At 54.4% G+C, this 12,220-nt stretch overlaps 1 protein-coding gene across 4 annotated transcripts in view; it reads right to left on the bottom strand.

Moving 5' to 3' along the window:
* Positions 1-12,220, bottom strand: part of MGRN1 (mahogunin ring finger 1) — a 56,348-nt gene that overhangs the window by 14,214 nt on the left and 29,914 nt on the right. For all 4 annotated transcript variants that reach the window (XM_019660318.1, XM_019660320.1, XM_019660321.1 and 1 more), the window contains exons 6-10: positions 7,022-7,088; positions 6,148-6,197; positions 3,774-3,821; positions 2,303-2,371; positions 745-904 (exon numbers count right to left, since the gene is read on the bottom strand). In XM_019660318.1, coding sequence (XP_019515863.1) covers positions 745-904; positions 2,303-2,371; positions 3,774-3,821; positions 6,148-6,197; positions 7,022-7,088 — 394 coding nt within the window. The remainder of the gene's footprint in view (positions 1-744; positions 905-2,302; positions 2,372-3,773; positions 3,822-6,147; positions 6,198-7,021; positions 7,089-12,220) is intronic.

Genomic DNA, 12,220 nt, shown 5'->3' with positions numbered 1-12,220 from the left:
AGGGTGCGGCTCTGGGCCAGACCCCAGTTTAAACCCCACCTCTGTCCCTTATTAGCCGCGACCTTGGGAAGGTTCCCTCTGAGCCCCAAGAGGCAAGCATGGCAGGTCAGGCCACATGTCCTGTTTCAGAGCTCGGGGGCAGAACCTCAGCAGTCAAGGTATGAAACAGCAGAATTCGTTTTTAAAAAGGTATCATTTACCTACTAAATGAAAATGTCCCACAGCCCCCACCCCCCAGCTCTCCCCACCCACTTAACGCTCATGGTGACCCTGAAGTGGGACTAGTACCCTGAGAATGTTTAGATTCCTTCTATTGGAAGACAAATCTTTTATTCAGAATTACACCCAACGTGATGAGTTTTGACTGAAAAAAATTGTCTGGAGTGCTCCAGGAAACCAAATTTAATTCCTTGATCAGCACCCATTTCATTTCACAGTAATTTCTATCAAAATATTTTCCACATAATCTTTAAAATAAGGATTTGATTCACTGATCAATGTCCGTCTGGTTCCAATGTCACTGTAAACACTGGACCTGGAACACCCTTGCCGGTCATTTATTCTGAAAGTCTCATTTTCCTGCAGGCAGAGTTTTGAGGATCTGAACCCTCCCTAGCGCCTGCAGTTGCTGTGGGTTCACCAGCTATGCTAACCACAAAGTTCCCCTCCACCGTGAACCCGGCGGGGCTGGCTGCCTCTGTCACCCTCAGCGCCCCGCCACTCCGTGCGGCAGTCCCCACTCACGCAGCCGGCAGATGGGGCAGTTGCTGGCCTGGTAGCGCAACGTGTCGGCGCAGGAGTTGCACAGGCACAGGTGGCGGCAGGGCAGGATCAGCGTGTCCCGCAGGTCCGACAGGCACACCACACACTCGTTGCTGTTGTCACTGTTCTCCTCGTCCGAGGGCTGCAGGGACATCAAAGGTCTGAGGGTCAGTGGCTTCCTGAGAGTCAGAGGCTAGAAGCCAGCTAAGGGCAGGGAGGGGGCCTTCTGGCTCTGGCCACCCCATTGGCCGTCCCCCACTTCTCCAGGGGAAAGGGAAGCCCAAGAGGGCAGAGGAATGTCACCAAAGAGCAGAACTCCTCAGGAGGCGTGGCGGGAGCCATGCTGGCTGGGCACCAGATCCAGCCCATGCCCGCCCCTCAGCAAAGAGAAGCAGCTGTGGCCCCACCCCAAACGCACTCCCCAAATCAAGGAATGCAGGTCTCTTTCTAGTCCTCAGAACCAAAAACAAAATGTGGAAAAGACACCACACCGTGGAACACGTCTTCTAGAAGGTACCTATTTATCTGGTCAAAACAAAAAAAGATCAGACAAGTTTAACTTGTTTGAAATATTTTCATCAAGTGATGGCAGCTTTTGGAAAACGAAATTAGTATCTGGATCAAGAGACAGCATTTTAAAACAGGGATCAGCAAGCTATGGCCTGCCACCTACTTCTGTAAATAAAGTTTTACTGAAACAAGGCCTCGCCCACTTGTTTCTGCATCGCCTGTGGCTGCTCCCGCGCTATAATGGCCGTGCTCAATAGATGCGACAGGCACCGTAGAGCCAGTAAGGTTGAAAATATTTACTATCTGGCTCTTTTCAGAAAGTCAGTCGACCTCTGGTGCAAAACACGTGAACTGGGCAGACAGTGGTCATGTGAGGCTCAGGGCCTGGCTGAACTACCCTGTCCTTCTGCTTCTGTCCTGTTCCGGCTGGTGTGTGAGACTCTGGAGATGTTTAAAAAGAGGCGGCCGTTTCATTCTTGCCAGTGTGCCTTTGAAAACAGTGACAAAGGCACCAGTTGATTCTCTGCTACCCTTCCCTGGCTGTGCCAGCCCTGGCTCTGTCAGCCACCAGGTTTCTGTCTGTGACAGAAAGGCACATCCCTCCATCCACAGAACCGCAGGGGCTTCAGTCTGGAGAGGAGACAGCCAGCAGGGGGCAGTGAACAGCAGGCTGTGAGAACTGAAAAGCCCAGGCAGCACCAGCTAAGCCCAATCAGGCAGGAGGGGACCTGATAGCCAGCAGCCCAACAGTGGTAACAAGCCAGGAATTTGCTGGAAAAAGGACAAAATGTCCCATAGTCATTGTTAACTCTTGTAAAAACTCAAGGAAAAATAATGGAGTCTGGGGTCCTGGGGCCTCCAGGGGAAGGCACAGAAGGGAATGGCTCCTCTCCCATCAACCCGCAGGGCCCTGGCCAGGGCGGGGGGACCCCAGGCAAGTCACTCCCGAGTCTGCTTCTGTGCAAGTGGAGGAAAGCTGGGGAGCGAGGCCAGCCTGGCGTCCACGCGTGTGCTCGCCACAAGCACGTACCTTCGTCTCCTGGTTGTTCTTGTTCTCGATGCCGTAGATCTCCTGCAGAAGGTAGCTGACCCGGTCCACCTGGAGAGCAGGAAGGCATCTGGGCACTTGCTACCCCCACTCAGGGCTCCTCTGCACCCACCTGGCCTAACACCACCTCCCAGGTACCAGGCTCAGGTCCTGGAAGCAGGCACAGTTAGGAATTCTGTCCAGCCCCACCCCACGAGAGGGGTTAGAAGAACCAGCGACCTGTCCAGGACACTAGTAGCACAGGCAGTAAGGTGGGGGGCCCAGGGGTTCTGCCCACCACAGAGATGGGCCTGGACGCAAGCTCCACATGGGCCCAGCAACCAGACCCTCTGCCCACCTTACCGTCCCCAACCTGGAGAATAAAACTCTTTGGGCCCACCCATCACCAGTCCCACAAGCGTGACCAGGGTCAGGTCTCCTGTTGTCCACATTCAAAAGTGGTCGGAACTGCTGTGTTGCCCACAGGGCCATCAACGCCCCTCCTGAGAGCCACAAACAGTCCTGCTTGTCAGCTCTCCCGCAACAAGTGCCCTGACCATCACTGGGGTCTCTGGCCCTCCTGCCACCTACAGGGGCTGGGTCTTCCCGAGTTCTCAATACGCCTCCTTTTAAAAAACTAACTGACACCATTACCAGGTTGCAGCTTACACACCTGAGCAGCTACATACAAGGATAATTCTCACCATGGTTTTGGAAACAAACCCCACCGTGGCCATTGTTAAAATCAATCTCAGTATCAAGATCCAACATACTGTGATTCTGGGGGCCCCATCATCTAAATTTTCACAGCATGGGAGGCCACCAGGGATAATTCTTCCTGGGGTAGGACCACGGAACTACTAACCCCAAAGAAACGTTGTACTGCTCCATAGCTCCCATGTGCTCCAGAATATTCCATCTTTCCTCACATATTGATTCAGTCAATTCGACTTTGCCTAGTACTGCAACATTTCCCACAATTTGTGAGGAAGAAGGGGAGGAAGAGGAGGGGAAGGGGGAGGAGGGGAGAAAGGGGGGAAGGAAGAGGAGGGGGGAGTGGGGGAGAGAAAGAGGGGGAGGAGACAGAGGAGGGGGAGGAAGAAGAGGCGGCCGGGGAGCAGGGGAAGGAGGATGGGGACGAGGGGCAGCAGAAGCTGCAGTCTAATTTTCTGTTTGCTCTCACCCTCCGTCCATTCATTCATTCATTCAGCAAACATTTTCTGAAAGCTGACTACGTTCATGCTGGACACGGCTCAGGGCTATAGCGGTCAGTGGTGGCAGGACACATGTATGCGCCGGGTGATGACCTTGACCCTGACTTCCCAGAGCCCAGAGTGATGACAGACAAGTCAACAGGCCTGCCACCAGCTACCTCAATAGCAACCGTGGTGGGCAGGGAGAATAATCCACGGAGACGACTGGGTTATGTGTATGCGTGTGTCATTTAAATCACATTTCCTCTGATAAGACTTACGATCTGCTTCTGCTTTAACGGCTTCACAGAGAAGCTGCCGTCGACATGCTGCAGGAAGAAAGACACAGAGGTTAACTCAGCCACGCCAGCACTGCTCAGCCGGCTGAAGGTCTTTCTCGGTCATTCCACATCTACAGCTAGACAAAGGAGGGACCGCATGAAGACTGAAAAGCCAAGCCAGGGTTTCTCAAATGTAGCCTCTGACCTGGCCTCGACACGACCCGGAGAACCTTCTAAAGATACCATCTCCTGGGTCCCACCCTGACCTACGAAACCCAACTGCCCCCCCGGGGAAGCTCTCAAGCACATCCAAGTTGACAACCATCAGCCAAGTTCTGAAGATGGACAAGAGCCTCCCCAACGGCGAGAAGCAGTGCCTGGACAGCAAGAATTGGAGCCCAGTTCCAGCCCTCAGAGGGCTTGGTCTCATCTCAAAGACGGCACAAAACACGCACGCGCATGCGAACACAGAAACGTCCTGAGCTCTAAAAACTGTAGAACAAAACAGAGCAAATGCACTCAGGGGTATCTGGGGAGACATTCTGCTCAGTCGACAAGGTTAGTTAAGGTATGAGGTCTGAGATCTTGCAACAACACCAATTATACTACTGAGTCAACCAAGACCAGTACTTGGCATTTTCTGATAAGGCTGATGGGCTCCTACAGAAGTTTCTAGTATGTTAGACTCCAAAAATGAAGCAGTTTCTCACTGGGCTCTACATTGGAAACACAGAATGGAATGTTTGTCCATCAGTGGCCCATCTGCCTCAGCCAGAAAAGCGATGGGTAAATAGTCACTGTCTCTTCTGAAAGGCCGGGCTTGGGGAGCACAGCTGGCAAGCACAGAGCTGGACAGGGAGCGGGCCAACCTTGCCCGGGGCACTCGACATCACCAGAGCACCAAGAGGCCAGGGACAGCACTGGACAAACGGGCCAGAGGGGCCTCAGGCCTGGCTATCCTGACTCCTGGGTGTCTGGAAAGGCCCAGATCACAGGAAGAGGCTGGGCTCTGCTCTTAGGGCTGGCTCTCAGTACTGCAGACGCAGACCCAGCTGAGGGAGCTGGGGCCAGCAGGACGCCCAGGCGTGGTGGGAATTCCTGTGCAAGCAGTCTGAGCCTGGTTTCCTCATCGGGTCCTTGATCCTCATGCACGTAGGCCACAGGCTGGTGCCAAAAACACTGTACAGCCGAAGACAGAGAGCACTGGGGTGTGTGTGTGTGTGTGTGTGTGTGTGTGTGTGTCAGCCCTGGCCATTATCAACCAGGGACACACCCACTACCTTCAGCAAGGGTCTCAGTGAGCAGGGACCCTGTCCCAACACAACCAGGCACGCAATCACTGCGTGGCCAAACACACAGAACTACCTGGTCCCCGGGAGCAGCAGACTGGCGAGAGAGACTGTCCCTAGAACCCGCAATGTCCTAACGTGGATGCAGCGGTGCGGCACACCACCCTCACCACCAAAGCCAGTATCACCACTGCACCCTGTAAATGTGGTCACAAAACACAAACAGTGGGGAGCCTGGGGACTCGGGTCTGCATGGAGGGAAGGGGCAAATACCCAAGTTCAAATACAAGTAATGCTAAAGGTTAACATTAAGTGAATCCTTCCACATAAATGGCCTTTTCTATGTAGGGCATCCCCAGCTCAGGGCCCTCAGAGGAGTCTGGATGTCTTCTCTCTCTGCCACCTACAAAAGGTGCGAGGCAGGTGCCAGACCCTCGTCCACAACACCAGCATTCACTGAGTGCCTACTGCGCACTGAAGATATGACCAACAAGGGGCCAGTTCTGCCCTCACAGCATCAGATGAGTGTCTGCCCGGAGGTCAGGAATGCCCCCACGGGGAGGGAGGTCTGCCCAGCCCAGCGCGGCCAGGGGATGCAGCTTCCCAGAGGCGGGGCAAGGCCACCTGTAAACATTCATGGACCAGGCGGGGACTGAGAGGTTCCAATGATACCCGGGACACTGGGCCCGCTGGGAAAGGCCACAGCCCTGGATGGTGGCAGCCCTGGACGGTCCATCCACATCTCAGAGGAAAGCTAGTCTGACTGGAACCCCCGACGTGGGTGTCCCAGCCCGTGCTGGCAAGTTACAGGGACTTCTAGAGGGTTAGACTCTCCAGAACATGCCCTCACCACACACCACATGCCCTCAGAAAAGCCTCCTGATGGTGACGCTCGACGTTAAGGCCCAGCCTCCTGACACGCATCATCTCCCTGGAGCCTGGAATGACTGGGGAACCCTCCATCTGCCCTGGGCCTCCGGCACTAAGCCCACTTGGCCAGACATGATCTCCAAGTTCAGACTTCTAGTCTCAAACACCACCCCTCTTCCCATAGCTCCCAGGTCGAGGGGCAGGACAGCACTTACCTTTTCAAAGGCAGCTAAGAGCACGTGGGCGTGGCCAGTCACCTCCACAACTGTTGGGAGAGCGAGGAGGAGAGAGAGGAGAGCACTCAGAGTGCTGCCCTGGCCCCTGTTCCAGCCTCACTCTCTTCCCTGAAGGCCGAGTCCAGATGGTCCAGAACCTCTGGAAGGCTGGTCCTCATCTCTCCTTCCTCTGCCTGAGGGGCCCTGCCTCGCTCTGGCCCACACCTCACCCCTCCTCCAAAGCAGCCACTTCTAACTGCCCGAGGCTGGCTCGGTACCTGCTGTCTCCCTGCACATGGGAGGGCGTTTCGGGCACGGCTGAGGAGCTGGACTCAGCCAGTGGGCCTGGAGGCAAGCCCTGCCCTGGCAGGGTTCCATGTCCACACCCCAGGCTGGGGGCCCACAGCCCACAGCAGTCACAGGGAGACCCGGCAGGACTGGCTGGACTGGTTGGGAGATCAGCGTGGCCTGAGGAAGGCCGTTCCGCTTTCTGCTAACTGTCTCCATCATTCCACTGCGGGGTGGCCACCAGGATCAGAGGCCTGTTTAGCCGCTGTTACCACCGTGAAAGCCAGGCTCTGTCACAGGGCCTTGCCACTGCGGGAGGGGGACAGGCTGGCCAGGTAGCCTGAGCTGGAGAGAGGCTCCACAGCCTTAGGTGGGGGAGACACCAAGGGGGACCCAGAGAGGAGAGGGAGAGCTTGGTGCTTGAGCCCCACGGCCCTAAACCTGCTCAGTGGGCTGAGACCCTGTCCTTCATCACTTCTGAATAAACTTGTTCCTGCTGATGGAGGGGAGAAGGGCCTGGAGAGATGGCTTCTTCCCACAAGGTCCACACGCTGGAAGGGAGAACAGAAGAGGAAAGGCAGCTCACCGTCTCCTTCATCCACCATGGCTTGGATGACCACTGGAAACACCCCCCGGTCCAGGTCAAAGTTCAACTGAGAAAAGGAGGCAAGAATGGTCAGATTGCACTGGAGGGAGGAGGGGTGGGGGCTGTGGCAGAGTTTGAGGGGGCAGACAAAATGGTGAGGAAGACAGAGGCCTGGCTGTGCCTTTGTTCTTTTGTGGTGAGAGAGATAAAAGTGATTAAAATGGCAAATTTGTGTTCAACTCAGTGGCATTCAATACATTCATAATAAGGTCATGCAACCATCACCACCATTCATTTCCACAATGTTTTCATCGTCCAAACAGGAACTCTGTCCCCATTAAGCAATCACTCCCATTGCCCTCCTCATCCCCTGGTGACCCCTCTACTTTGTCTATGGACTTGCCTGTTCTGGACATGTAACAGAAACGGAATCGCACAGTCTTTGTCTTCCGTGCCTGGCTTCTTTTACTCAGCATGGTTTCCAGGTTCACCCATGTGACAGCGTGTCAGTGCTTCCTTCCTCTGGGAGGCCACTCTCCTCCTCACACGTGTCTACTCGGGTGTGATCTCCACATTTGCTCACCAGTGGGGGCCTCGGGTCAGGTCACACTGAGCCCATGGGACAGAGGCGGCCAGCTGAGGGCATCTGCAGCAGGAGCTGCATGGGGGGCCTAGAAGGTGCCGGTCCATCCCAGGCTGTTTAAGAGGGAGGCAGGACTGGGAAGGGGAGGGGCCAGAAGGGGTCTGGGTGCCGGGCAGGGTCAGACTCAGAAATGGCGTGTTCAAATCTAGAGCCACGACCCAGGCCTGTTTACCCATCTGTAAAAGAGGAATAAAAGCTGTGCCTAATGCAAAGTCTGTGAGCGTGGTATCTGGGCAAGCGCGCAGTGAACACCAGCCATTCGAAACTCTGCATGTTTAGGCAGCAGGAGCCGAGGGAGGTGGCCCAGGAGGGTCGCCCAGGAAGACACAGGGCTTGGCCCCCAGGAACGCAGGGCTTTGGGGGGACATGTGTGTGTACCAGATGCATGCAGGGAGGTGTGTGTGGGGGGGTGTGGGATGTGTCAAGGCCTGCCCAGGACCCAGCGAGGCCTCATGCTCCCCACACCTCAGAGTGGAGGGGCTGCACCACAGAACCCTGGACTTGCTGAAGGGAGAGACACCCTCTCTGCACTCCTGCCTTGATCTGAGATGACCGTGGGGATGTGCTCACCCAAGATAGGAGTTACATGTCATTTACAGCTATCCAGGGGACAGTGGCCCCTCTGTAAGCGTGTTCCTGCCCTTCCCACCCTGAGTCAGGGCACAGGGGTGATCTCGCTGACGACCATCCCAAAGTTACCCTGGTGATGACCACGCTGGGTGTGATGCACAGGTGCTGCCCTTCCAAGGGCTGTAATTAAGACCAGGAGGGAGCTGTTCAGGTGACAGAGCCGATGGGAGCAGAGCTTTGTGCTTCTGGCCGGCTGCTGGGATATAATCCTCAGAGCTGACGTGAGCGACCTGGTGCTCTAAGGAGCTGCCAAGTCATTTGCACTCTTTCTCCCTTGCACACTAAGCTGAGTGCTCCTTAGCATGGCTGACAGTCGTGTTTTGCTGGTGTTGGAATAACAGACAGCAGTCTGGGGAGGTGTGCGAGGTGGCTCCACCAGCAGGCAAGGACCCTGGCCCTTCTCTTCTGTCCCCGACAGACAGGGCTCATGATGGACAGCCCAAGCTAAGTAAGCACTCTGCACACTTGACCTCACAAAACCCTGACAGCCACCCCACAGCAAGGGACAGTTTCTACCTCCAGGTGACAGATGGGAAACGCAGGCTTGCAGAGAGAGTGAAACTTGCCCAATGCATCATGGAGAGAGTAACAGAGCCAGGGTGGCCTCCGGGCCCCATCCACCTGTTCCTGGGACAGGCCACTACTGCTGCCCCAGATCCCCCTGGTACTTCCGCCCTTGAGACTCTGCTGTTATCCAGCCTGACTCACTGGGGGGTCTCCTGCCCAGATCTGTCCAAACCCCACAGAAAAGGTGCAGACAGCTGCTGTCCACCTGCCCAGCACGCGAGTGCTCTTTTCAAATGGCAGCAGCCCAATTTTCTTTGGGGAAATTTGGGGACAATTTGAGACCCTACCTTGGGTCTGGGTCGTCTGGCCAGAAGATAGCATGTGCCTGCCTCAAATGGGGGCAACAAAGGGAGGCACACGGCCTAAGATGGTCCATCCAAGCACTCTAGAGCCCCGGCTGCTGATCTGCAGAGTGCCAGCCTGAGAAGGGAGCAGGCTCAGCCGGAGCAGACCCCGTCCTGATGACACGGGCCCTACAGGAAACCGCAAGCCATCCAGCTCTTTTGGAATCTAAGCCAATATATTCCTGGTCTTCTTTTCTTAAGCCAGGCTGAGGTGTGTTTCCGTCGCTAACAACCCAAACAGTCCTGACACGGACACTGAAGGCTCTGTTGCAGCAGCCTTCCTGGTGCCTCCCACTAATATTCAGCTTGGAAATCATGTGCTGTCAACAGGGCCCATGGCAGCACCCTACACACAGCCTTCACTCAATTGACTCAGCGAACTCTGACGGAAGACCTACACTGGCCGCCCAGTGCTGGGCCAGGGGACAGAGATGGAGACGACGGGGGCACTGCGACCCTAGCTCCCCCAGCCACCAGGGCCCGGGCGCTGTGCCGCCCTTGGGGTACCCGGCCGCGACAGCCTCCACACACAGAATTGCCACCTGATTTCTGGTTATCTCACCTATGCATCTGTAGCTGGCACCCCATCCAAGCCATATCACATGGGAGGGCGAGGCTCCTTGGAGGCCCAGGGGGAGGAACCTAGGGAGTGTGGGGACGCAGGGAGCAAGGACCATCTCCCTTAAATGGCTGCTCCACAGACGTCTCACACCAGAGCTAAGCATGCTGGGAGAGGACAGGAGCTTCCACCCACCCGGGAGGCTGAGGGAAACGTTTATTTTTAATGCAGGAAGAGAGGCTTTCTTAGGGAAAAGCCCCCTCCCCGCCCCGGTCCAGGAGAAAGAGCCAGGCAGCTGACGCCAGCATGAGTCACTCCTCGGCTTTCTGGCTCATGCTTTGCTCTCCCCCTACACAGCCCTAGTGAGGGCCTTGAACCCTGGCACCCTCAGGCTCTCCCCTGGGCTCTCCAGGTACAGAAAAGCTCACCAGATGGGGTATTTGCAAGCCCCAGGCCAGATGGATACAAGGAAATAGGGACAAGGAACAGGGCAGAGGAGGAAAGGGTCATGGCTTTGACCAAAATAAATGGAAACCCACGAGGGGGGGCTGGTAGGGAAAACCGGCAAAGAAGCCACTCCAGCTTTTTTTTTTTTAAACCACTCCAGCTTTAAGGAGATCTGTCAGGACTGACCTGGAACGACGCCCACCATATTAAAAGGTAAAAATTATACATGTGTGTGGGGGGGGCAGGTAAGAAAAATCTCTACACTTTTCTCTTAATTTTACTGTGAACCTAAAACTGCTGTTAAAAAAAAAAAGCCGGAGAAACATAAAATTTAAAAGCAAACTGTAGCCAAGAGAAATGAAAATGTGCATTCACACACAAACTGGTACCCAAATGGTCACAGCCCCATTATTCGTAATAGCCTAGCCAAAAAGAGACACAATGCTCCGTGAAAGGAGCCAGATACGAAAGGTCACATAGTGTATGGCTCTGTTTCTATGAAATGACCACAACAGGCAAATCCAGTGACGGAAAGTCGATGAGTGTTTGCCAGGGGCAGGAGTAGGGGACACGGGGAGTGACTGCTAATGGGTACGGAGTTTCTTTTTGGGGTGATAGGAATGTTCCAGAATTAGATAGTGCCAACAGTTGCACAACTCTGTTTGTGAGTCTAATAAATACCACTGAATGGTACACTTTAAAAGAGGGAATTGTATAGTATGTGAATTATATTTCAATAAGCCATTTTTAAAAAACAAGCTAGAGAATATTTATACAGCACGACTACATTTTTATAAGATAAACAAATGCACACAGGTAAAAAGTCTGGAATGCACACCCTGAATGGTCAGAAGAAGTCACTTCTGGAAGAAGAGACTCACTGGGGAGCATCTGGCTTTGCAAATTCTGTATAATTTGCACATTTTACAATACACATACACATACATTATTGTTACAATCTTTAGGCGAACCTGGGGATAATGGCTAAAAAAAGCGGATAGCCAAACCTCCAATGTCATGATGCCTGCAGCTGAGGGGACACCTTGGCTATGTCTGGAGACATCTTTGACTGTCACAACTGCAGTGAAGGGTGTTCCTGCCACCTGCCAGGTGGAGGCCAGGGATGCTGCTCAATATCCTACAGTGCACAGGACAGTCCCCATCACACAGAATGAACTGGGACCCCCAATGTCAACGGCACTGAGGGTGAGAAACCCTTGTGTAAAGAAGAAATCCGAGCTTAGGGCCAGAGTGGTAGTCACGTCTCTCACAACTGCCAGCATCCCCATCAGCACCTTCCACAGGCGATGACATCATGCTAGGACATAATAACACTGGTTGTTGCAGTTTAACTTCTGGAACCTTCTATTTATGGCAAGGCTTAGCAGTTTCCCAGCTACAGCAATGACTAATAAGTTTCCATTTAAAAACACATGTAATGGGAGAATGGAGTGACTGCTTACTGGGGACAGGGTTTCCTTTTGGGGTGATAAGGAAGTTGTGGAGTTGCACAGCAGTGCACAGCACTGTGAACAGATTAAATGTCTCCAATGGTAAATTTTACGTGTATTCTATCGCAACAAAAATACACGTAATAGGGGGCCGGCTGAGTGGCGCGTTGGTTAAGAGCTGGCTTGGGACACCAGCTCTGAGCAGCAGGGCCCCGGTTCGGGTCCCACATGAGGGCCAGTGACGCTGCGCCCTCTACAGCGAAGATGGTGAAAACAGCTCGACCTGGGGCTGGGCTGCCATGAGTCGCAGGTGACAGTGTAGGCTGCAGCTCCTGCTGCAGTGGGGCTGCCATAAGCTACTGTGTGTGGCCCGCAGCCAGCGTGAGTGGCCAGCAGCTGGTGTGAGCTGCCAAGAGCCGGTGTGAACGGCTGTCCAGAGGCTGGTGACCGATCTGCCTCATCCGGGAAGAGCACAATGATAATACCAACATGGGCCAGTGAAGCAACGTCCTCCACAACTAGACTGAAGAACAAAAGGACAGCAACTTGTCTGTTCCC

Source organism: Hipposideros armiger, unplaced genomic scaffold, assembly GCF_001890085.2.
Source record: "Hipposideros armiger isolate ML-2016 unplaced genomic scaffold, ASM189008v1 scaffold_315, whole genome shotgun sequence".
Taxonomy (NCBI): Eukaryota; Metazoa; Chordata; class Mammalia; order Chiroptera; family Hipposideridae; genus Hipposideros; species Hipposideros armiger.
Note: the sequence above shows the minus strand (reverse complement) of the source record. Positions and strands in the feature narration are given on the sequence as shown.